General features: G+C 40.5%; 1 protein-coding gene across 3 annotated transcripts in view; it reads right to left on the bottom strand.

The window, feature by feature from the left end:
* CTNNA3 (catenin alpha 3) overlaps positions 1-24,418 on the bottom strand; it is a 967,088-nt gene that overhangs the window by 222,449 nt on the left and 720,221 nt on the right. For all 3 annotated transcript variants that reach the window (XM_045025624.1, XM_045025625.1, XM_045025626.1), the window contains one exon: positions 14,732-14,932. In XM_045025624.1, coding sequence (XP_044881559.1) covers positions 14,732-14,932 — 201 coding nt within the window. The remainder of the gene's footprint in view (positions 1-14,731; positions 14,933-24,418) is intronic.

Here is a 24,418-nt window from a genome sequence, read left to right on the forward strand (position 1 = left end):
ATGAAAGCAATTGTCAGTTAGATTTAGTTACTTTCACTTTTCTGCAGCCAGAATGGAAGGCTGAAAAAAGTTCCAGGATAGTCTTTTTAATGTGGGTCAGAAGTGACAAAGCCTGGCCACAGAGTAATAGCTGTGTCTAACCCTGGCACAGAAAGAATGCTGTGTTTCTCAAAGGTCTTGATGTACCAGGCCTAAGTGACGTCTCAAGAGTGCTAAAGGTGGCCAGGAAAGAAAACAACTCACATACAATGGATGAAGATTTGTAATATCGAATAAAAATGGCCTCTCTCCGTAAACTATCAAGAGCCAAACATCTGTAGGCTTCCCTAGGCACAAATGCTTCCATGGAAATAACTGCCAGCAAAGATTAATAGGAAAGGACAACAAAAGCAGAATACAAGTAAACACAAGAACAGGTATGTTGCTGTTTAGAAGTTGTTTGGACCACTGCTGTGAATCCTGTGAATGGGTCTTGGAAAAATAAACATAGCCTTAAAAGCAAACTTTATAGCAAACAATTCCACTGAAAAATGGATACAATACCCAAGGCCTAAAATGTTTATCCCTGCATCTACCTTAATGTATCACATTAAATCAAACAGATTGATTGTACAGGTTGTATTGGAGTACTCCAGCTCCTTTGTGCTATATTTTTTGTACTTTTGTATTTCAGATAAGCTCTCTCCACCTGCACTTTGGACACTTGCATAGCCCCAGAGAGGTATATGCACTTCTTTATAAAAATACCCAAACTGTTAGCACTAAATATTGTTTAAAAAGTAAACAAGCACACTAAATATGATACAAGAAGCTCTGTGGATTTTGAATTGTTTTAAGAATTGTACAAAAATAGGTGTTTTTACTTTTGTAAAACTGTATACAATCACTTACGAAATGAAGTGTGAATCTAAATTTTAGAAGTTTTTAATTATCCAATGAAAATATGGATCCTCTAATAAAAACATATCTTGTTTCTGTAGTGGCGGAGCTGGGGACTTTTTCAATTAAATATGCCCTTTGGGACAGAGCCAGGGCAAACCTAACAAAGTGCTCCTCCCATGAAGTTCTTAAAAATAAAAAACAACCTTCACTTTCCAGGGTTCCCTTTCCCAGCCTCTCTGAAGTCAGCATGCCCCAACTCTGAGGCTCTATATTCAAGTCCTCAAATTCTCTAATTTCACAGCCCATTCCCAGAGCAGTCTGCTCTAAAATCCTTTTCTGAATAGCAGGGCTTTTCCTTGGCCCAGACCTTTTGAAGTTAGCATGGTTGTTCCCCAGAGGTGTCTACTTCACAGTCCCTTACCAAGTCAAAAAGACCATTACATAAAAAAAACCTCACAAACAAATGAATAGTGGCTCACTTGTGCCCTTCTTCTAGAAGAGATTCCTAATCCTGTTTGGCTCCCTCATACAGGGGAAAAGAGGGATTATATATGGCCAGCAACCTTTCTTCATTCCAGAGCTGCTTAAATCAAAATCATGGTGTCTAAATACTGCTAGTCCCTCACTAACAATAGCAAACACTTCATCAGCAAATGGTCGTCAACATCAAGTCACATTTAAAAGTAATAGTTTACTGTAGGAATAAAGGTATGTCTTAGCCAACCAGGGGGATTGGGTGGGCTGGGACTCAGGTGGCTTGCCTGAGCTACCACCATTGCTACAATGTCCAGAATGCTATTTTTAGTGTGCTCACTTGAGCAGAGCCAAGGCATATCTGCCTACTCACGCTAAGAATCACACCTCTCAGCTGCAGTATAGACATACCCAGTGAAGCCATAACTCTCTATGCAATAGGCTTACAATACATCAGTGGTGTGGAACTGTGTAATTTTATTTTGTAATAGTCTGCCATCTTATTTAGTACAATTAGTGTACTCTTATGGAAAAGCCCTGTATAAAGCAATAGGGATTAATCTAGTAGAGTTCTATAAAATTTAAATGTAATTCCATAAAATTATTCTAATGAAATAATTTTAAAGCTAACCTACTGATTGTAAAAGAGAATGATATTCCTTGCATAGAATTTGATAGGTTGGTTTACAGGAAGCTAAACAAATAGACAAAAGTCAATTTTAAATCAAGTATCAGAGGGGTAGCCGTGTTAGTCTGGATCTGTAAAAGCAACAAAGAATCCTGTGGCACCTTATAGACTAACAGACGTTTTGCAGCATGAGCTTTCGTGGGTGAATACCCACTTCTTCAGATGCAAGTGGTGGAAATTTCCAGGGGCAGGTTTATATATGCAAGCAAGAAGCAAGCTAGAGATAACGAGGTTAGATCAATCAGGGAGGATGGGGCCCTGTTCTAGCAGTTGAGGTGTGAAAACCAAGGGAGGAGAAACTGGTTCTGTAATTGGCAAGCCATTCACAGTCTTTGTTTAATCCTGAGCTGATGGTGTCAAATTTGCAGATGAACTGGAGCTCAGCAGTTTCTCTTTGAAGTCTGGTCCTGAAGTTTTTTTGCTGCAGGATGGCCACCTTAAGATCTGCTATTGTGTGGCATGGGAGGTTGAAGTGTTCTCCTACAGGTTTTTGTATATTGCCATTCCTAATATCTGATTTGTGTCCATTTATCCTTTTCCTTAGAGACTGTCCAGTTTGGCCGATGTACATAGCAGAGGGGCACTGCTGGCATATGATGGCATATATTACATTGGTGGACGTGCAGGTGAATGAACCAGTGATGGTGTGGCTGATCTGGTTAGGTCCTGTGATGGTGTTGCTGGTGTAGATATGTGGGCAGAGTTGGCATCGAGGTTTGTTGCATGGGTTGGTTCCTGAGCTAGAGTTACTATGGTGCGGTGTGCAGTTACTGGTGAGAATATGCTTCAGGTTGGCAGGTTGTCTGTGGGCGAGGACTGGCCTGCCACCCAAGGCCTGTGAAAGTGTGGGATCATTCTCCAGGATGGGTTGTAGATCCCTGATGATGCGCTGGAGGGGTTTGAGCTGGGGACTGTATGTGATGGCCAGTGGAGTCCTGTTGGTTTCTTTCTTGGGTTTGTCTTGCAGTAGGAGGCTTCTGGGTACACGTCTGGCTCTGTTGATCTGTCTCCTTATTTCCTCGTGCGGGTACTGTAGTTTTGAGAATGCTTGGTGGAGATTTTGTAGGTGTTGGTCTCTGTCTGTGGGGTTAGAGCAGATGCAGTTGTACCTCAGTGCTTGGCTGTAGACAATGGATCTTGTGGTGTGCCCGGGATGGAAGCTGGAGGCATGAAGGTAGGCATAGCGGTCGGTAGGTTTTCGGTATAGGGTGGTGTTAATGTGACCATCAATTATTTGCACCGTAGTGTCTAGGAAGTGGACCTCCCGTGTAGATTGGTCCAGGCTGAGGTTGATGGTGGGGTGGAAGCTGTTGAAATCGTGGTGGAATTTTTCCAGAGTCTCCTTCCCATGGGTCCAGATGATGAAGATGTCATCAATGTAGCGTAGGTAGAGAAGGGGCGTGAGTGGACGGGAGCTGAGGAAGCGTTGTTCCAGGTCAGCCATAAAAATATTGGCATATTGTGGGGCCATGCGGGTGCCCATAGCGGTGCCACTGATCTGGAGATATATATTGTCATCAAATTTGAAATAGTTGTGTCTGAGGATAAAGGCACAGAGCTCAGCAACCAGTTGTGCTGTGGCATCATCAGGGATACTGTTCCTGACAGCTTGTATTCCATCAGCATGTGGGATGTTGGTGTAGAGAGCCTCTACATCCATGGTGGCCAGGATGGTGTTTTCTGGAAGTTCACCAATGCATTGTAGTTTCCTCAGGAAATCAGTGGTGTCACGGAGATAGCTGGGCGTGCTGGTGGCATAGGGTCTGAGTAGAGAGTCCACATATCCAGACAATCCTTCAGTGAGAGTTCCAATGCCCGAGATGATGGGGCGTCCAGGATTTCCAGGTTTGTGGATTTTGGGCAGTAGATAGAATAGCCCTGGTCGGGGCTCTAAGGGTATGTTGACTTGTTCCGGTGTTAGTGTAGGGAGTGTCTTGAGTAGATGGTTCAGTTCCTTAGTGTATTCCTCAGTGGGATCTGAGGGAAGTGGCCTGTAGAATTTGGTGTTGGAGAGTTGTCTGGCGGCCTCCTTTTGGTAGTCAGATCTGTTCATGATGACAACAGCACCTCCTTTATCAGCCTCTTTGATTATAATGTCAGGATGGTTTCTGAGGCTGTGGATGGCATTGCGTTCTGCACGACTTAGGTTATGAGGCAAGCGATGTTGTTTTTCCACAATTTCTGCCTGTGCACGTCGGCGGAAGCATTCAATGTATAGGTCCAGACTGTCATTTCGACCCTCAGGAGGAGTCCATGTGGAGTTCTTCTTTTTGTGCTGTTGGTGGGAGGGTAACTGTGTATCAGTGCGCTGTTCAGTGTTGTCCTGAAAGTATTCTTTGCCATCATATGCCAGCAGTGCCCCTCTGCTATGTACATCGGCCAAACTGGACAGTCTCTAAGGAAAAGGATAAATGGACACAAATCAGATATTAGGAATGGCAATATACAAAAACCTGTAGGAGAACACTTCAACCTCCCTGGCCACACAATAGCAGATCTTAAGGTGGCCATCCTGCAGCAAAAAAACTTCAGGACCAGACTTCAAAGAGAAACTGCTGAGCTCCAGTTCATCTGCAAATTTGACACCATCAGCTCAGGATTAAACAAAGACTGTGAATGGCTTGCCAATTACAGAACCAGTTTCTCCTCCCTTGGTTTTCACACCTCAACTGCTAGAACAGGGCCCCATCCTCCCTGATTGATCTAACCTCGTTATCTCTAGCTTGCTTCTTGCTTGCATATATAAACCTGCCCCTGGAAATTTCCACCACTTGCATCTGAAGAAGTGGGTATTCACCCACGAAAGCTCATGCTGCAAAACGTCTGTTAGTCTATAAGGTGCCACAGGATTCTTTGTTAATTTTAAATCAGACTCATTTTGATTATGTGGAATGCAAAGAACTCTGTCATTTCTTCCCTTACTGCAGAAACATTTTCTTTGCATCTGGGGCTAAGTTACCACTTTTCAGACCAAAATATTTTTAAAGCCAAAGTGTTTATGGGGGGAGGGTTAAAATAGAAATGTACAAAGCAAGCTAGCTGCAACTCTATCTGTGGAGAGATTGCTTCCTCTCCATCATAATAATAACTACCCACTTGGGCTTAATAAATGTCTTGCATGCCTCTTGAGTTCTTTCTCAGTTCCCTGTCCCTTGTACAGGACACTGGCCACTGGGTCCTGCCCAGGGCCTTCCTTTACCCTAGCACTCTCAGAGACTGGCAGAAAACATCTCCCTTTGCCACACTGCAGGCTCTTGGCTTTCTTCAACCTGAGTTCTCTACCAGTTCCTTGCCCCTCATACAGAGTAGTAGCCACAGAGCTGGTCCCCTGGGGGCCTTTCTTCCTGGAGCATTTTCCCTGCCCCAGAGAGTACTGCAGGAGACTATCCCTTCCTTAAGCCCCTCTCCTGCAGCTCTTTATGAGGGATGCTGCCCCCTTCTCAGCTGTAAGTGTTTTATAAACAGAGCTGGCTGATCCCAGGCCTCTGGTCCTTAAAGGGCCATGCCACCCTACATGTTTACTATAGGTAATGTTTATAATAAATGTAGGCTTTTTTTCTTTTACTGTATTCAGGGCTGGCCTTACCATGAGGCCGCCTCATGTGCCAGACTCGGGGGCGGGGGGGAAGGGTGCGACTAGGACCCAGAGTGTAGAAAATTGCGTCTGCTGCTGGTTCATATGTATTTTCTCTGCTCTAGATGCACAGAGATGGTTGAGTGCTGTGCTGGAGGAAGGAGGGCACAAGAGACATAACAGGCAGGCAGGAGAAAAGGTGAGAGTGAATAACAGAAAGCAGCAGGAGCTGCAGGGGGAAGAGAAAGGAGAAGGAGCCTCTTATCTATCTCTAGCACGCCCAGGAGCCTGGACTGATTAACACAAGCTTCTCAGGGAGCTTCCTGTTTCCTGCTGCTTCCCTGAACACACTTGAGGAGAACAGGCAGTCAACTGAAGTAGTAGGAGCCAGTTAGGCCCTTAAGACACTGATGTCTTCCCTCACTCAGGCCCTGACATCCTGCTTATTTGTCCCCTTCAATTGAGTGTTGAGAGCCACTATAGCTGGCACCAGGGGGGGGTCTTGCTTTTTTGCTGCCCCAAGCACGGCAGTAAGGCAGCCTTTGGCGGCTTGCCTGCGGGAGGTCCCCGGTCCTGCAGACTCAGCAGCTTGCTTGTGGGAGGTCCGCCGGTCCCGCGGATTTGGCATACCCACCGCCGAATTGCTGCCGAATCCGTGGGACCGGCGGACCTCCCGTAGGCATGCTGCCGAAGGCTGCCTGATTGCCGCCCTCACAGCGACCAGCAGAGCGCCCCCCGCAGCTTGCCGCCCCAGGCACACGCTTGGAGCACTGGTGCCTGGAGCCGCCGCTGGCTGGCACAGAACACCAGGCATGAGTGAAAGAAGAAAACGCCCTTCTGGGGCAGCATTCAGAAAAAGAAAGCAAGCAAAGGAAGCTTTTCTATCTAAGCAGGAAGGAGCTCTCCTGAGAGTGGTGAGGAGATGCCTGATCTTCCAGTTAGTCAGAGTGCAGGTGACCTGGCAGCTACTGCAGCATCTTTATCTCCATCTCAAATGGATGTAACCATGCACATTGCCGAAGAAAAGTGTAGATCAGAGAAGAGTGTGGTGGAGGCGCAAGAAACAGCTGCTGCTGAGTTTAGTTCCTTAAGTCTAGATGATCCGGACTATGAACCCACTTGAGCAGTAGCCTGAGAGACTTCCTTGTACTGGATGGGCCACAGCAAGTGAAAAACTTCCTGTTCCCCAAAGACAATGAAAATAGAAGTTTCCATCCAACACATTACTGGTGTGAAATCCCCAATGGTGACAAAGTGGAGAGGCCATGGCTTATGTACTCAAAAACCCAGAATTCTGCATACTGTTTTTGTTGCAAACTCTTCCAATCTAATGTTCCAGCCACATTCGGTTCTACAGGAACAAAGGACTGGAAAAATCTGGCTAGAAATCTGGCATGCCATGAGAAGGCAGCAAATCACCACAGAGGATTCCATAGGTGGAAAGAGCTTGAGATTAGATGGTTAAAGGCCACCATAGATCATCAGCATCAAGAGAAGATTGCATCAGTCTCTCTTTACTGGCAAAATGTTCTGGAAAGGCTCATTGCCATTGTGAGAATGCTTGCTACCCAAAACCTAGCACTGCATGGCACTTCAGATCAGTTGTACGTAACAAACAATGGAAACGTCCTTAAAATTGTGAAGCTGATTGGCTGAGTTTGATGCTGTTCTCCAGGAGCATCTAAGAAGAGTCACCACCCAAGAAATGTACACATATCACTACCTTGGAAAAACAATTCAAAATGAGATCACACTGTTACTGGCAACAAAAGTGAAACAAGATTGTGGCAGATCTGGAATCAGCAAGATATTACTCTGTTATTCTGGACTGCACATCTAACATCAGCCATATGGAACAAATTACTTTAATGATGCATTTTGTAACAACAACAGAACCTAGTGAAAATGTCCCTGCAAATGTGACTGTCAGAGAGCATTTTCTAGAATTTATTGACATTGATGATACTACAGCAGCTGGTATGACAAATATGCTTCTTTAAAAGCTGGAAGATACGGGAATTGCAATAACTGACATGAGAAGTCAGGGCTACGATAATGGTGCCAACATGAGAGGAAAGAACAGAGGAGTGCAGACATGGATCTGAGAGTTAAACCCTCGAGCTTTTTTTGTCCCATGCAGTTCTCATTCATTGAACTTGGTGGTCAGTGATGCAGCATCAGCTTCTAATGAGGCTGTTGAATTTTTTAATGTAATTCAAAGCATTCATGTATTTTTCTCTGCATCAACTCATCGATGGCAAATTTTGAAGCAACATCTGGGAACATCCTCTCTGACACTGAAACCACTGAGTGCCACACGATGGGAAAATTGAGTGGAGGCGATAAAGCCTATCAAACACCAAATTGGGAAGATAGATGATGCCACAGTTGCCATTATGGAGGATAATGCTATGACAGGAACTGTTAGTTGAAGAACAGTGGCAGAGGGAAATGGAATCACCAGAAACATACTTAACTTCAAAATTTCTGTGTGGCTTAGTGTTGTGGCATGACATTGTTTGAAATAAATGTTGTAAGCAAGAGACTCTAAGGTGTTGACCTCGGTATATCTGGAGCAATGGAACAACTGGACAAAGTAAAGTCATACCTACAGTCTTACCAGTCAGATGAGGGATTTCAAAACATTCTGAAGAGTACACAGAAGTTGGCAGAGGAACTTCACACTGAAGCTATTTTCCCACCTATTCCAGAATACAAGAGTCACCCAAGATGACGACATTTTGATTATGAGGCAAGGAATAATCCCATAAGAAACCCCAAACAACAATTCAAAGTTGAATTCTTTAACAAGGTGCTAGATTGTGCAATACAGTCAGCTGAACGTTTCATGCAGCACAAGGAACACAGCAGTATATTTGGGATGCTGTATGATATTCTAAAACTCCTCATTATACCTGAAGAAGACCTACACCAGAAATGCAGGGCACTAGAGACAGTGTTGACACATGATGACGTGTGCGATATTGATGCAAGTGATTTAGGTGATGAACTGAAAGCCCTTTCAAGATACATTTCAGCAGGATCAACTCCAAAGGCAGTTCTGGAATATATGTACACAAATAAGATGACTACCCTCTTTCCAAATGCTTTTGTTGCTCTGTGCATACTTCTAACACTTCCTGTAACAGCTGCCAGTGGAGAATGCAGCTTCTCCAAGCTGAAGTTAATAAAAACACATCTATGCTCCACAATGACACAGGAGAGGCTGGTCGGCCTTGAAACCATCTCAGTAGAGCATGAGCTGGCCCAGACTGCAGACCTTCAGGAAGCAGTTCAAATCTTTGCAACCAAGAAGGCATGGAAAGCACCACTTTGATTATTCAAACAGATGAAAATGCCAGTGTTTACTATGCAAACAAGAAAAGTTACATTTGCTGTTCAGGCGTATGAAAGTTAAGTGTTACTTAAAATTTTTGAACAAGGCATTTTAAGTTGTTAGTTCTCCTTTATTGGGGTAGGTAGCAGAGCAGTACCATGAGAGAAGTAGAACAGGAAGAAGGTAGAATTGAGACCTTTCAAAGTTTTGGCCCAATCGAGGGGGCATGGAGCATCATTTGAGCTCCCCGCCTCAGGTGCCAAAATGTTGTGGGCCAGCCCTGGTGTAGATGTGTCATAGTATAAATTGTTCACTTAATTTTAACTGCTGAAAATTCTGACTGGCAGTACAATTAAACAGTGGACTTTGAAAAACGGATTATATGACATTTTAAAATAATGTACAGTATACTGTTGCTCTTCTACTTCTAAAAGAGGCATATCCTATATCAAGTTAGTACCACACTACTATATTATGCATTAGTCCACACTGCTATATTATTCATTTTTATTTTATGCAGCAGTGTTTGCCTTCTTTCCAAATTGGGAAGAATTTGCCCATTTCATCAATGGTATTACCAGTAATGAGGAATGCCAGATAGCTATCAGTATTGATGAGACTGTGAAAGTATTAAAAAACACAGCCAAGTTACTAAATCTCTGCTATAAAGTTCCAAAATCTCACTTTCTCCAAATATATATATCACACACAAAAATTATGTTAAAACACATTACGGTTGAAAAGCAAAGCAGTCAGAAGTTAGGTAATGCCAGAAATAAGGTTTCCTGTGCAAATGCAGAACACACAATTAATGTGTACCTGTGGAAAGCTGGTTTCAAATGACTTGTCTAGCATTACATAGGAATTCTGTGGCACAGGCAGGGATAGAATCCAATTCTCTGTGACAACATTCAACTGCTTTGACCATTGGACCATCCCTTCTCCTCTTGCAATCCCTGCCCCATTCGTCTTCCAATTTCTGTGTAAGTATATGCAACTATTTTATCTGTGTTAGTTATGATGTAGCTGTGAAAGGATAATGGTGTTTGTCGTGAAATGTCTCCTGGGTGCCTTGGGATATTCAAGGATTACATGGGTAACAGTTAGATGTAGATTCCAAAGCATCTTTTGAATTCTTTGCAACTTACAGTGGACATTGGTTGAGTTTTGGACATTGCTCTGATAAGATGTGCTGCCACCAACTCAGAAAGGTGATAGGACTGAATGTAAAGAATCCTGGACAGCCTCTAACAGAAGGATATTGGACTCCCTGGTTGCTAAATTTTTCCAAGGATACAGAGGGGGAATGTTCTCCAAGATTTCCAGCCAGTAGAACAAAATTGAAAGAGAAAGAGGATTGCTAATATTTTATAAGGCTTCCTGTAGATCTACTCGAAGAGGTTTTAAATGAGTTCTGTGGATTCAAATGAGCCCATTGATTTTACTGTGAAATAGCATATCTTCTCTCATAACAATAATTTGTATATTATCCTACATACAAATGTATTTCCTTGGCTAACACTGTAGATAGTGTTCCTGCTTATTTTTTGTACATCTGGTATGTTAGCATAAAGTAATAAATATTTCTGTTTACCTTACCCATGTGTCTAATTATTCATAGTTATTCAGACAGTATTAATAACAGGGGAAAGATTGGCCTAACAGTGATCTCCCCTCGGAAACATGCTTCATTTGCACTAGATATAGAGGAAGCAGAGAGATCATTACATTGCCCTGGGTAATTTATACAAACTAAATTAGGAACCGATGGCAGCATACATACAAATAACTCTTAGTAAAAACCCACCTGGCTATTGGCTGGTTTTTACTTGAAGGACCCACAATGACAGTGCTTATTGGGGCAAATTCTGAGTGATTTTGAGCACCTGCAATTTCCACCGAAGTCAAAGTGGGAAAATAACCTCTCAGGATTTCATATTTATTCACTGAAGAATGTACAAATTATGATAACAATAAAAAATGTATGTTCCTTCTTTTCACTCTTACTGAATAATTTAAGGATATTGGATTCTGATGTTCAATATACTACAAATAAATTCAAACTCATGACACTGTGCCCAATGTGCCTTGCCTTGACACAAACCACATTTTCCAACAAAAAAGGCTGTATTTCTTCCTGTCTGTCTTAGGTACACTAATTTAGGAATATACACTGTCACTGCAGTGCAACAGAACAGAAATCAGTGTCAGTTCCCAGAGTGTTTAAACACTACCCATCCACAAGGACGAAGGGCCGAGATTGTACCAGAGAACAGATGGCTGTGCTTCTCTATAGCTCTTCTTTGGTTATTTGTCTTTGTTGTTTCATTTAAGAGGTAATGAGAAAAGTATGTTGTTCTACAATTTCTCAGGCTCTCTCCTCATCAAAATGTCAGAGGGAAAACAAAGGCTACATTTATTTCAAACTCCCACTTTTTGCAACTTCTTGGGACCTCAGTCTGCTCCTGTTCCCAATGTATGCAGCTCCAGCTTGGACCTAATTGAGCTAATTGACTCTAAGAATGAGCTCATACAAAATGCCCCTCTTTTTTTGAATGTACACTAAGTGAATGTCAGTCAAGCTTAACACATTGGAGACTTGTATAGGAAACTCTGCTGATGGATGTAGGCTTTAGGCATCAACATTTATATAATTAAAGGCTACATTCAAAAGCAGTCTGCACTCACCAGAAAACTGGATAAGGACAATTTGATAAGAGGTTGGCTCTTGAAATCAAAACTAGTCAAAGAACACACAAGTCTTGGGAGTTCCTTTTGATTTGGTGTCTTTTATAGAAGACAAAGGCTTTTCCGTTTAAAAGTTATATATTAAGGATCCAGTTTATATCCAACAGACTTACAGTGTCCCAATGAAGTGATGGTAGAAATAAGGGGAAGGAAGAAAGGCTGAACATTCAATTTACTTTCCTCTCCAGACTTATGAAACTTTGCTCACCACAACTGCATGTGCTGGACCCTTTGTTTGGCTGATTGGGAGATTGATGGCAGAGGGGCAAGATTTACCTGGGCGGGGCAAGGAGGAACAGGAAGTTGCTGGACCAGGTTGTGGGAGGCACTGCTCTTCCTGGTGACTTTGGTAGGGTATTTATAACCTAGGCAGTTCCGGAGAAGCCCTATCTCACTGGGATCAGGCTGTCAATACTCCTCATCCCATCCATAGAATCAGAGTAGAACTGTGCTTCTTTATGATCTGCTGTTGGCATTAAGCTAGTTGCCCTTTTTCCCTGGAGGCTGGTAAGGAATTTTTTTCCTTGCCGCCAGATTGGCTGAAGCAGTGTAGGTTCTTTCACCTTCCCCACAGTGGGTCAGGGACCTGGTGGGGTGGGCAGAGAGGTTAAGTTAAAATGTAATGTAAGCAGAGTCAGGATGAGATCTATCCTGACATCTGGTGGTATATTATGAGGAGTGGGCAAAGGAATTTTAGGAATGTGCATTTGCATTGGTAAACCCACTCCACTTAGCATAACACACAGCAGCATGGGATGGTTATTTTTCACACTGTGGAATCCCCAATTTCTTTGTTATTGGGGCAGGAAGGAAAAAAATGCTGTTACCTTAATTATGTGAATGAGGAACTATGAGACTGCTTTATGACAGAAATGACTCAACCTACATTAAATAGTACTTGCTAGACAAGGGACATGGGTTCCAAAACCCAGTGAGGAGAGAGAGGCTGGGGACTGGTGTGTGTACCTGATGGTATGGGCCCCTTTTGAGGGCCTGGAACACCAATTGCACATCCTCCTCTCTCCACTGTTAAAGAGTAGAGCTAATTTTGAATCCTTTAGGAGTCCATCTGGAGGCTGCTGTCCTGAGTTCACATTGGGCCAAGATGGCACTGCGGCTCCTCTACTACAAGTTGAAACCACTAAGAGCTGAAATCACTAAAAGAGCTAAGCTTACTGAGCTGAGATCACTGAGTGGGGGAGCCTGAAGATCAATCGCTAAGCAGCTGGCAGAGCGGAGCAGTCTGCAGCACGATGGCGCAGCCCGTTGTACAGTGAGCAGTGTGGAGCGGTTCGTGGGGACGGCTGATGCGGTTCACAGGTTGGCTGGAGGAGTGGCACAGCTGATGGAGTGGAGCTAGTCGTGGTGAAGGCTGCAGCAGAACTCCACAGAGAAGCGGGGCAGTCGGCCCTGGCCCATGTAAGGTGTCCCTTAACACCCTGTGTGTGCCCTCCCCCCCCATTTCCACCCAGGCTGGGGGGGTAAAACTCTGCAGATAAACTTTTGAACTCTGGAGGTGGCACTGACCAGAGACAGAGACTCTTGGGTTGTTGGACTTTGGGGTGATTGGACTTAAGACCCTAAGGGGGAAAGGACAGTGCCAAATGTACTTGGAGGTGGGTTTTTTGCTTATGGTTTGTGTATAGTCCTGTTTGTGGTGTCTCTCCAACGTGATGCCGCATTGTTTCCCTCCTTTATTAAAAGGATTTTGCTACACTTGGACTCTGTGCTTGCGAGTGGGGAAGTATTGCCTCCTGGAGGCGCCCGGGGGGGGGGGTGGTAGGTAATTGTCCCAGGTCACTGGGTGGGGGCTCGAGCCGGTTTTGCATTGTGTTATTGAAACGGAACCCCTGGATACTGAACCCGGCCCTTGTTGCTGCCAACTCAGAGGGGCAGAAGGGTTACAGTAATGACTCAGTAATACAAAACATGTAGCAGACAACCAGTGCAGGTACTCATTACAGAAGGGATATGCTGATCAGATAAAATGGAGTAGAAGACAATTTAGAGAAAAGCATCTATTAAGGAAGCTGGGAAAGGGGGTTCGGGGCTTCTAATATCTGGGACAGTGTGGAGAAAACCCCCACCCCCTTCCTTTTCAGTCTCCTTAACCCTTACATGAGGTGTTAGGTAGCAGAGTCCCAGCAATAGACCCAGGTTGGAAAAGGAGAGGGCTGGCAGCAGCTCCCCAAACAGGTGGGAATGGTTAAGGAAATTTTGTAAGCCTCAAAGGTACCATGTATGGTAAAATACGTTGTACATTTGTTTTTCATTCATCTTAAATCAGCCTTTAAAGTAGATATTGTAGAAAGTGTTGTACAACAAAGCAATTTAAATCCTTTTATCAATATGGTGGCTTCATCTTCTGAGGACCCATATATAAAGGAATTAATAATATATTATCTCCACTGGCTGCACAGGGATCAGACTTTGCATAGCAAAGGAGGGGTGGATATTTAACTATAGTTAATAGTCTCTTTTAATTTCATATAACCATAGATACAACGTGTGATCACAAAAGGGATTGTTCTTCTCTTTTTAAAAAATTTTCAACTTTCCTATACCTAAAAGGTCCACCTGCTACACTTGGAGCTCATATTGCTAATAACTAAAAATATACTAGTTGCTAACACTAAGGGCTTCATTTTTACTGCACACACATTATAAAAGCAAACCTGGGATATCAGTGACTTTGCCATGAATATGTTTAAGGAATATGAGGAGGCTGGCAGAATACTGCTAAAAATTGTTGCTTCACTAGTCACAAGCCAGCTAGATGGTGTCACTTGAATTTATATAAATAATGCTGAAAGGGATTTCTGGTAGGCTAACAATATTTTTACAAAGATTCAGTTTTTAAAGTTGTATGCTGTAATCACAAAAAGATACTGTGTTTGTTGAGAGAAGATAACAGAATCCAAGGCAAAGTTGGTGTTAACTCAGATCATGGAGTTATTCTATTTTAAATCAGTAGCACAAACAGCGTATAACAGAAAAGGAATTAAATTGGTTTAAAATCCAGACTTACCAGTATTTGTCAAGTCCTGAACTTTTTTCATTACTCCTCCAGTGTAAACCCCAGGCTCATAACTATCCATTTCACCAGAGACAATATGACCCACCCTTGCAGCACGCCCTCGGATGGCACCAGCTGCACGATCTAAATCATCAGCATCCTGTTCTCTCAGTGCAAGGATGCACTTGTTTACATCCTCCAGAATGTGGCCTTCTGTGAACAAAACAACAGCTTCTTTTTAGATTGGATTATTTTAGCTATGATTCCGTTCAGACAAAGTCAAACAATGAGTTCATGCTTCCTTGCCAATTTGGATATAGGCTATAGCAAACACTTATTTGGGCATAAGACTCCAGCTTTTCCTTCTCTTGTGACACCTGATACTTTTCATTTGATATGATTAAAACTGTTTATTGACATTCCAATAGTATTCCCCATTTCAGCTGTATGTGCAATACTGTTCCATTTGCTGTGATAGTAAGGAGTCAGGAATGGTTACAAAGGCCCAAATCTTCAAAGGCATTTAGGAGCCTAACTCCCATCAAAATAAATGGATGTTAGGCATCTAAATACCTAAATGTCTAAAAACATACATGTAAATTAAAGTTCTAGGAAAGTTTTCATACATTCTGGATAGTTGAAGGATAGAACCAGGGGAAGATTTATTACTATAACTGAAGGTGTCCTGTGTAAACGTCTATGGCAAAGTGCTTTATAAAGAGATGAACTGTGTATCTAAGAATTGCCATAACCAAATTAATCTTTTCCATGTTCATGGAAATAGGACCATCATTGTTTAAACAATATCTATGCTGATGACTTACAAAATTCTCTGCAGGCTAAGCATATCAGGCTATTTCTCCATATTCTCCTATATGGCTTGCTGGCAGATGAAATACAACATCAATAAAACTGAGCTTCCTATTTTGACTTCCAAATCTTTTCCCCTTCCTACTTCCACTTATAGCTTAGGTGTCCATTTTTGATTCCTTCCTCTGTCTCTCCTTGCACATGCATGCTATTACCAAATCTTGCTATTTCATTCTCCACAAAATATCTAATCTATCAAGAAAAAAACCACAAAACCACTTTTGCATTTCCGTGAGTTTGTCCCTGAGATCTCATCTCAAAATTGATCATCTCCATTTCCTGCTAGGTTAAGTACGTTCGGTCTTCAAGCAAGATAATGAGTCACCTTGCTTATAATCATATCTTCTGTGATGAGACTGGGAAATGCTTATTTGGTTAGACACTTAGCAGATGCTTCTTTAACTACCAGATGTTTCCTTAACTCACTTTACAAAATGTTGATGGGTCCTCATGAATGTTAAATATCAACTATATGTGAAAGGTAGCAATTACTGTGCTGTATACTTATTTTTGTAGTTCTCTGGAGTGATTATCCTATTTTACTGTGTCTACTTACCCTTTCTGTTATATGCTGATTTTGTATGTTTTTATTTTGTTTGATCTTTTTACTGGGATGGTCATCTTCACCCCCAAGCCATTTTCTGGTTCAAATCTTAATGCCAAAGGAATTTTTTTGACTTTCAAAGGGGCTGTGTATATTTCTGCACTGTATCCTCTACCCTTAGAAACCTGTCCCTAAGTGTTTAATTCTTTGTGCCATGGGTTCCAAGCTTCTTGGAAATGTATATATTATATAGAGGGCTATATTATTATCTATACAGATGTGTAATCTAATACCTGATTACAGTACGGGAAACAGCTACCCTGCTTGACAGTTTCAATTTATAATATTAATTATGTTTATGATTTTTTGTACCATGGCTTTTAATACCATATTCCTTCTGCTGGCAACAGTAAGGTATATTTATGTTTTATATATCAGAGGGGTAGCCGTGTTAGTCTGGATCTGTAAAAGCAGCAAAGAGTCCTGTGGCACCTTATAGAACACCAAAACGTCTGTTAGTCTATAAGGTGCCACAGGACTCTTTGTATGTTTTATAGACAAACTTTTGATTCTGATCTAAAAATAATGATACAATTAGAGAGGAGGGGAACATGCAAAGCTCTTCATACAGAAGAGTCAGACTTTTCTTTTTTAATTCAAGGGCCTCAGAGCTCACACCTGCCGAATAAGACACTGATTCAGCAGGGTGCTTAAGCATATGGCTAACTTTAAGCATGTTGAAATACTCATGTGCATAACATTAAGTATGTGCTTAACTAATGTAATGAATTGAGGCATTAAAGAAATAGATGAGTACTCATGATGGGAAAAATGTCTACTATTTTCTTCAAATAAAATAAACGGTTCTTAAAAGTCACAGATAACATGTTCATTGACCTTCTACCCTAGAAGTTTCTTTCATATACATCTTGTTATTGAATTACTTCATTTCATACACAGACCTAAAATGAGCCCTTTTTCTCTGCTCAGATGTATTGTAAAATAACATCAGTAAGAGAGGATGTAAAGAAAACAGATTTTGGTAACAACATTAAGAGTGCCATCAAGAACAGACAGACTCCTACACTACACAATAAAGCCATCCAGTTCCTACAGCCCACATGCTAACCTTGTACTATTACATGGTTATAAAAAGGGAATCATGTTTATAGTCATTTAGAAACCCAAAATAACAAACCAGACAAAACCTACCAGTGTGTAAATCACAAAGTATTTAATTGAATACAATGCAGAAACTCCTCAAACATCAACGACCATCACAAACCTCACCTCATTCCACTCCAAGTGCAAGCCACGTTTCTTTGACCTTGCCTTCTCTGATATAAACATAGAGTAACATCTATATAATAAACATCCTACCAACAGAAGACACTCCACTTCACACACTTCTCCTGGGGAAAGGGTAACAGAACACATGTGACAGATGTCAGTCATGTCACTTAGTGCAGTATGTTGACAACAGAGGTATAAGTGCTTATATAGAATAGAATAGAAACACTAAGAGGACCAGGGGATGGGAAAGGATGTCAATTAGAAAAAGAAATCAAACAAATATAGAGGACAAAAAGTACAATTAGAAAAACTGTCCTTCAGAATCATTAGATCTACTAATCACTAATGTCAATTGCATTTTACAACACAATAATTTCTGAAGAAAAAAGCATTAACAATTTAAGCAGGACAAATGTTTTCTTGGATGTGCATTTTCAGAAGGTTCATTCTGTTGCCTGAGACATTAATTTCAGCATTGCACATAGAAAACATTAATTTAAGTTTATATTTTGTTTGGGTTTTACCTTAGGATGTACAAATAATTGATTGGGCTGGCAGCTTCTACTTGAGATTAATTTTTTCTCTCTCAAGCAAATGGTTTCAAGGTGTCAGAATTTAAAAAAAACACACACAAAAGCTAAAAAATGAAAAAAAAATGTTTCTGAAAGTGAATTCTATTAATTAGAAAATTGGCAGATGAAAGGGATCAGTTTAATTGGCTAATGAAGGTTTTAGCTTACACGAGAATGGATTGTCAACTGTCTGGGTAAGAGCTTTATAGCAATATTAAGCTTCCCATTCGTTTTAAACTAGGGCTGTTGATTAATCGCACTTAACTCTAGTTATTAACTCAAAAAATTAATCACACTTTAAAAAATAATCATGATTAATCACACTGTTAAACAATAGAATGCAAATTAAAATTTATTAATTTTTTCTACATTTTCAAATATATCTATTTCAATTACAACACAGAGTACACAGTGTACAGTGGTCAACTTATATTATTTTTTATTACAAATATTTGCACTGTATAAATGATAAACAAAAGAAATAGTATTTTTCAATTTACCACATACAAGTACTGTAGTGCAATCTCTTTATCACGAAAGTGCAACTTACAAATGTATTTTTGTTACATAACTGCACTCAAAAACAAAACAATGTAAAACTTTAGAGCCTACAAGTCCACTCAGTCCTACTTCTTGTTCAGCCAATTGCTAAGAGAAACAAGTTTGCTTACATTTATGGGAGATAATGCTGCCTACTTCTTAATTACGTCACCTGAAAGGTAGAACAGGCGTTTGTATGGCACTGTTGTAACTAACTTTGCAAGATATTTACATGCCAGATGCGCTATGACGCTTGTTAAAAAAATAATGCGTTAATTAAATTTGTGACTGAACTCCTTGGGAGAGAATTGTATGTCTCCTGCTCTGTTTTACCCACATGCTGCCATATATTTCATGTTATAGCTGTCGCAGGTGATGACCCAGCACATTATTCATTTTAAGAACACTTTCATTGCAAATCTGACAAAATGCAAAGAAGATACCAATGTGAAATATCTAATGCTAGCTACAGAACTCGACCCAAGGTCTAAGAATATGAAGTGCCTCCAAAATCTGAGAAGGATGAGGTATGGAGCATGCTTTCAGAAGTCTTACAAGACCAACAGTCTGATCCAGAAACTACAGAACCCAAACCATGAAAAAGGATATCAGCCTTCGGCTGGTGGCATCTGACTCAGATGATGAAAATGAACGTGTGTCAGTCCACACTGCTTTGGATCATTATCGAGCAGAACCCCACATCAGCATGGACGCATGTCCTCTGGAATGGTGGTTGAAGCATCAAGGGACATATGAATCTTTAACGCATCTGGCATGTAAATATCTTGCAATGCCAGCTACAACAGTGCCATGCATTTGCCTGTTCTCACTTTTAGGTGACACTGTAAACAAAAGCAGGCAGCATTATCTTTTGCAAATGTAAACAAATTTGTTTGAGTGATTGTCTGAACAAGAAGTAGGACTGAGCAGACTTGCAGGTTCTAAAGTTTTACATTGTTTTATTTTTGAATGCAGGTTTTTTTTTTTACATAATTCTACATTAGTAAGTTCAACTTTCATGATAAAGAGATTGCACTACAGTAGTTGTATTAGGTGAATTGAAAAATACTATTACTTTTGTTTTTTTACAGTGCAAATATTTGTAATAAAAATAAATATAAAGTGAGCACTATACACTTTGTATTCTGTGTTGTAAATGAAATCAATATATTTGAAAATGTAGAAAACATCTAAAATATTTAAATAAATGGTATTCTATTATTGTTTATTCACACAATTAATCATGATTATTTTTTTAATCGCTTGACAACCCTATTTTAAACCACTTAAAATAAACGTTGGAAGAGCTGGAATGTTAGCAGCTTGAACATCAACTTTTTGCCCTCCGTTACACCTGTGTATTCCCAATGAATTTAAAGTAATTGCATGGATGTAACTGAGAGCAATATTTGATCCTGTGTGTCTTGGATAAAATAATCCACTTCAGTCCAAGACATTCAGGCCCAGAACTTCAGCAGGTATAAACTGGTTTAGCTCCACTGAAGCTATGCCAGTATATACCTGCTGAAGATCTGGCCCATCATGTTAGAACCTGAGCCAAAGTCTACTGAAGTCATTGGGAAGATTCCCAATTATTTCAATGGGCTTTGGATCAGACCCGTACAGTCACAATTGCGAAATAAGGGGAGATTGGTGCTTCAGATCTCAGCTTCATAGTGTATCATCTACCCAACTTAGGCAGACAGTACCTCACAACAATCACATGTCCATTCATGAGTTATTTAAAACTCTCAGCAGCCTGCATTGCACCAACATGTTATCTTTTCTTCCTACTAACCAAGCTCTATAGCACGGCCCTGTAGCTTTCTCCCACCTTTAATATCACATTATTTGATCTGCTTTGCTCCTTATTTTATTTTTTTTAAATGGACATACTTATCTGTGCCTTTTTTTAGTAAATTTTCCTACATTACTTCAATTTCAACAGGTGACCCACAATTTTAAATGCTGCTAAAGAAAAAGCATTCATACATAGATCAAATCTAACTAGATCATTCTCCTTCTTTGGTTTAGTAAGACACCGCTAATCCGTAATGGGAAATTGGTGTCCACATGATAATCCCCTCTCTTCATGCACTGAACTGCACTGAACAGCAAACTATTATTTAACAGGCTAGTTAAAACATAACCCTATGAGGGTTTGACCCTAAAGAACCCCCCCCCCCCCGCCCAGAACAAAAGAGCAGCACCATGAGAGAAAGGAATGTCGCTTTCTTTGGGGGCAGTGACTGAATAGTGCAAAAGCCAGGTGGCTATTCAGACAAAGGAAATTGCCAGTTTCCTGTTCTCAAACATAGTTAATGTCTGCTAATCCTCACAAATAGGAGTGTACCAGCTCTTGAGAGGTATCTTGAGAAGGGAGCTAGAAAAAAGGGGAAAAGATACTTTCCTGGCACTATATACAACAGAAGTAAGGGTATTAATGTAAGGGCAGAGGATGGGGAATAAACTGAATTTTACCCCCTCGCTACAAGAGATATCTGCTGAGGTCAGTATATCTAATCTCCAGTTCCTACTGAAGTCTTTGTACCCTGGACAGGGAGTTGCTTTGCAGATTTCCTCATAAAATGATTGGGTTGTTTGGCACAAGATGTCAAACTTAGTTTAGTAAATTGTGCTTCGATTTTCTCTGGAGGTCATAAACCTTTGGCTCTGATATACATGTTATAAGTCATCTGGTAATATGAGTTTTTGACACTTTTCTTTGACTACTGGATGATGCAGAATTATTGATCTTCTGAAACCCATGGTGTGTTCATATAGGTCTGACATCTTATCTGGCATATAACTGGGAAAATATAGGGGAGCTAGCTGGACAAAATGCTCCTTTATGTGCTTTGACCTTGTCTTTTTCTTCATTTTTCCTGGGCCAGAATATCCATCATGGTCTCACAGAATTTGGTAGGGAAACTCCTTTCTTGATTCTTCTCTCCACAATCCTCTGGCTAAGATATAGGGAATTTTCCTTCCTTAGCTCATAAATGGAGGAGAATTCTGCTTCTTCTGTTTCTTTGATTTGCTTGTGTGACAATTTGGGGCAGCTGGGCCCTGAGGACCCATTTCCATGAAAGGGTAACAGATAGTGTGTGCGCCCAGGCAGTGTGCCAGAGAGGCCAAAGAAAGACAGTCCTGGAGCCAACCCAGACCAAAGGAAGATTAAGTGCACATGGGTGCAGCATGGTAGGATCCAAACACAGCAGCCAGGTTAATGTCCTGTGGATGAGCTTTACCAGCATTGTGACAAGGAATCTATTTGGAAAGCTGTTTGGAGGGGGATTCTACAGTACAAAAGAAATACCTGTCCTTCAGTGCATGGAGAGAGGCTTGTGCTACACATTAAATATATCAAACAACCAAGTTGATTGCTTGGTCTTTTTCAGCATGTTTGCCGTTTTGTGGAGCAGAGTTGCTTAGAGAGCTGGTAAATAAAAAATTAGGTAGGTAGGGTCTACAAACTAACAAGTTACATTACCACTGACAGAAAAGTAAGGATTCAATTTTCCTTTCTACTTGATCTGCATAAAAGAAAGTCTGAAGATTGCAATTTTATTGCTTTTGGTGAGAAATGACTTAGCCTTGATTAGGGCAAAATAAATCTGTTTTCTGCCCCCCATAGCTAGGAAATGGAATGCTTATAGTTGATGTACTTAATTTCGTATTCTAAAAACAAGATCTAGCTAAGAAATTGTCTGGGTTCACAAAAATATTGTAAAAAACTGGGAGATTTTTAGGATTTATTAATTCTTTAGTCTAAAATGCAAAATAATCATTTTTCTTACAAAAAAGTTTGAGTTATCGGTGGGACAATGGATACTAATGAGATATGGAGCAAGGGATATACAATGAGGTATAGAACTTTTAGATTCTTATTCAGTTCAAATCTGGTCCAAGTCTGTGGTGAGGAAAAAGTTGTTACAATCTGACAAGCTTTCCAGTTGTCTATGGGAAACAGTGGATTCACTCCAGTTCCTAGTCCATATTTTAAAAATAATACACAGCAGGCACCTTTGTTAATAATCTCAGAGGCAAGACCAGGCAATGAAGACCAAACTATCCTTGCTAGGCCCTTCACGTCAGGGCTGAAGAGTATTTAGGAAGCTTGCATCACTTCTGCTTGTGCTATACTTTTTCTGTGGGTAAATAGAGGGCTTCAGTCTGTTCAGTACTTCCAGTGATACTAAATTCACTTTGTAAACTGAAAGTCTATTTCCCTCTGCTACATTAGCACTATGTGACTGCAGACTTTTTATATAATTTTTTAAATCTCTTTTACAATGTTAATAACGGAGCATACCCTATTATGTTAAATGCCAGCTATTTTAGAGATGTCAATAAAATATTGTCAGAGGATAATGACCATCTGCTGCTCTTAGATAATTGCTCAGGTGAAGATGCTCATCCCATGGTAACATTCTATTATAACAGCTTTATGTCTTCTATACCAAACAACTGATGTAAATGTGATAAGTCTGTCTGATGCAGTAAAATTTGCCCTCTATGCCTTTGTTGAACAGCAGGTAAAAAACTGTCATTTGATCAACAAAAGCTGGTTTGGGATAGAAACCTCATGGAACCTCCACACAAATATGGCAATCACTTACCTGTGATGAACTCATGATTTTTCTTAGTGGTAGAATTGATACACATGCACCTTGCATAAAATTTATATATAAATTCAAAGTTTCACAAATGAATATTTTCATTCAAAGTGAAAATCTGTACGTTGCTCATTCTTGGGATCAGCTGCCCAATGATCTAACTGGTTGGTTGATAATAAAAGATAAGAAGGTTAAATACAATAGGGTGGCAAGGAATTAATACCTCTGTATAGTATAGATATGAAATTCACTGAGTATAAGGCTATGTTGTACAGAAAGCAATGAGTAAGATGTTACCATAATGCCAAAGGTAGCAGGAAATTCAGAAACAAAATAAAGCAACAACAAACACCTGTTGTGGCACAAAACAGATAATGAGCTAAAAGAGAATAATATTCGAAATTAGGACAATGAAGCAGAAAAGGCTTTAAGTGTCTGCAAAGAGTCGGCAATTGCTAAGACAGAGAAACAGTTCAGATGTTCATACACAGCAGAGGCTGTTTAATACTTGGTTTGAGCTCCTAAAGAAAGCCAAGAAAAATCTTGAAGCAATGAGAAAAGACCAGCTGGCTCATCAGCTTATTCTCCTTTTAGTACTATACCTCCCCTGTCATGCCATCTAATCAAACTATCTTGAACAAATTCAGTGTTATCATCTCAGCAATCTTGCCTGGAAGGCCATTCCTCGCATTTAAGCATCTCGGCATGAAAAACAGATTCACAACATCTGTTCTGATATTGTCTTACTTTAATTTTTGTTTTGTTGCTTTTTCCAATCATCTTTATTAGTCTGAACATAGTAATTTCACTGATCCTTATTTCACTGTCTATTTTTTAGATCAGGAGTCTATATAGCATAAGAACCAGGCAGACTGTAGATGGAGAGCATCTATTAGTTGATAAATCTTAAGAGTCAGTACAACAAATTATGTATGTGTTCCACGATATTTCACATGAATCAGTGGTGTGAATGGCAATCACTTAAAAATCAACATTTTTATCTCTCTCATCAATATGTCCCTTTTATTTAATTTTAATAACATATCCTAGAGATTGAATGAGTGGACAGGCTGCTTACCATTCAACAAAAATGCATAAAGTATATGTTCACATATTGGTACCTGTGTGAAGTTATACCAATCACATACATAAGTTTCAATTTAAAATGAAAAGATTCTATCTGCTTCCTTTCTTTTCCCTTTCATTTTGTTTCCTGCTTGCGCCTCTCTGATTGATGTATCTGCTGTGTTAGGCCTCCATT

This window comes from Mauremys mutica, chromosome 7, assembly GCF_020497125.1.
Source record: "Mauremys mutica isolate MM-2020 ecotype Southern chromosome 7, ASM2049712v1, whole genome shotgun sequence".
NCBI classification, from domain to species: Eukaryota; Metazoa; Chordata; order Testudines; family Geoemydidae; genus Mauremys; species Mauremys mutica.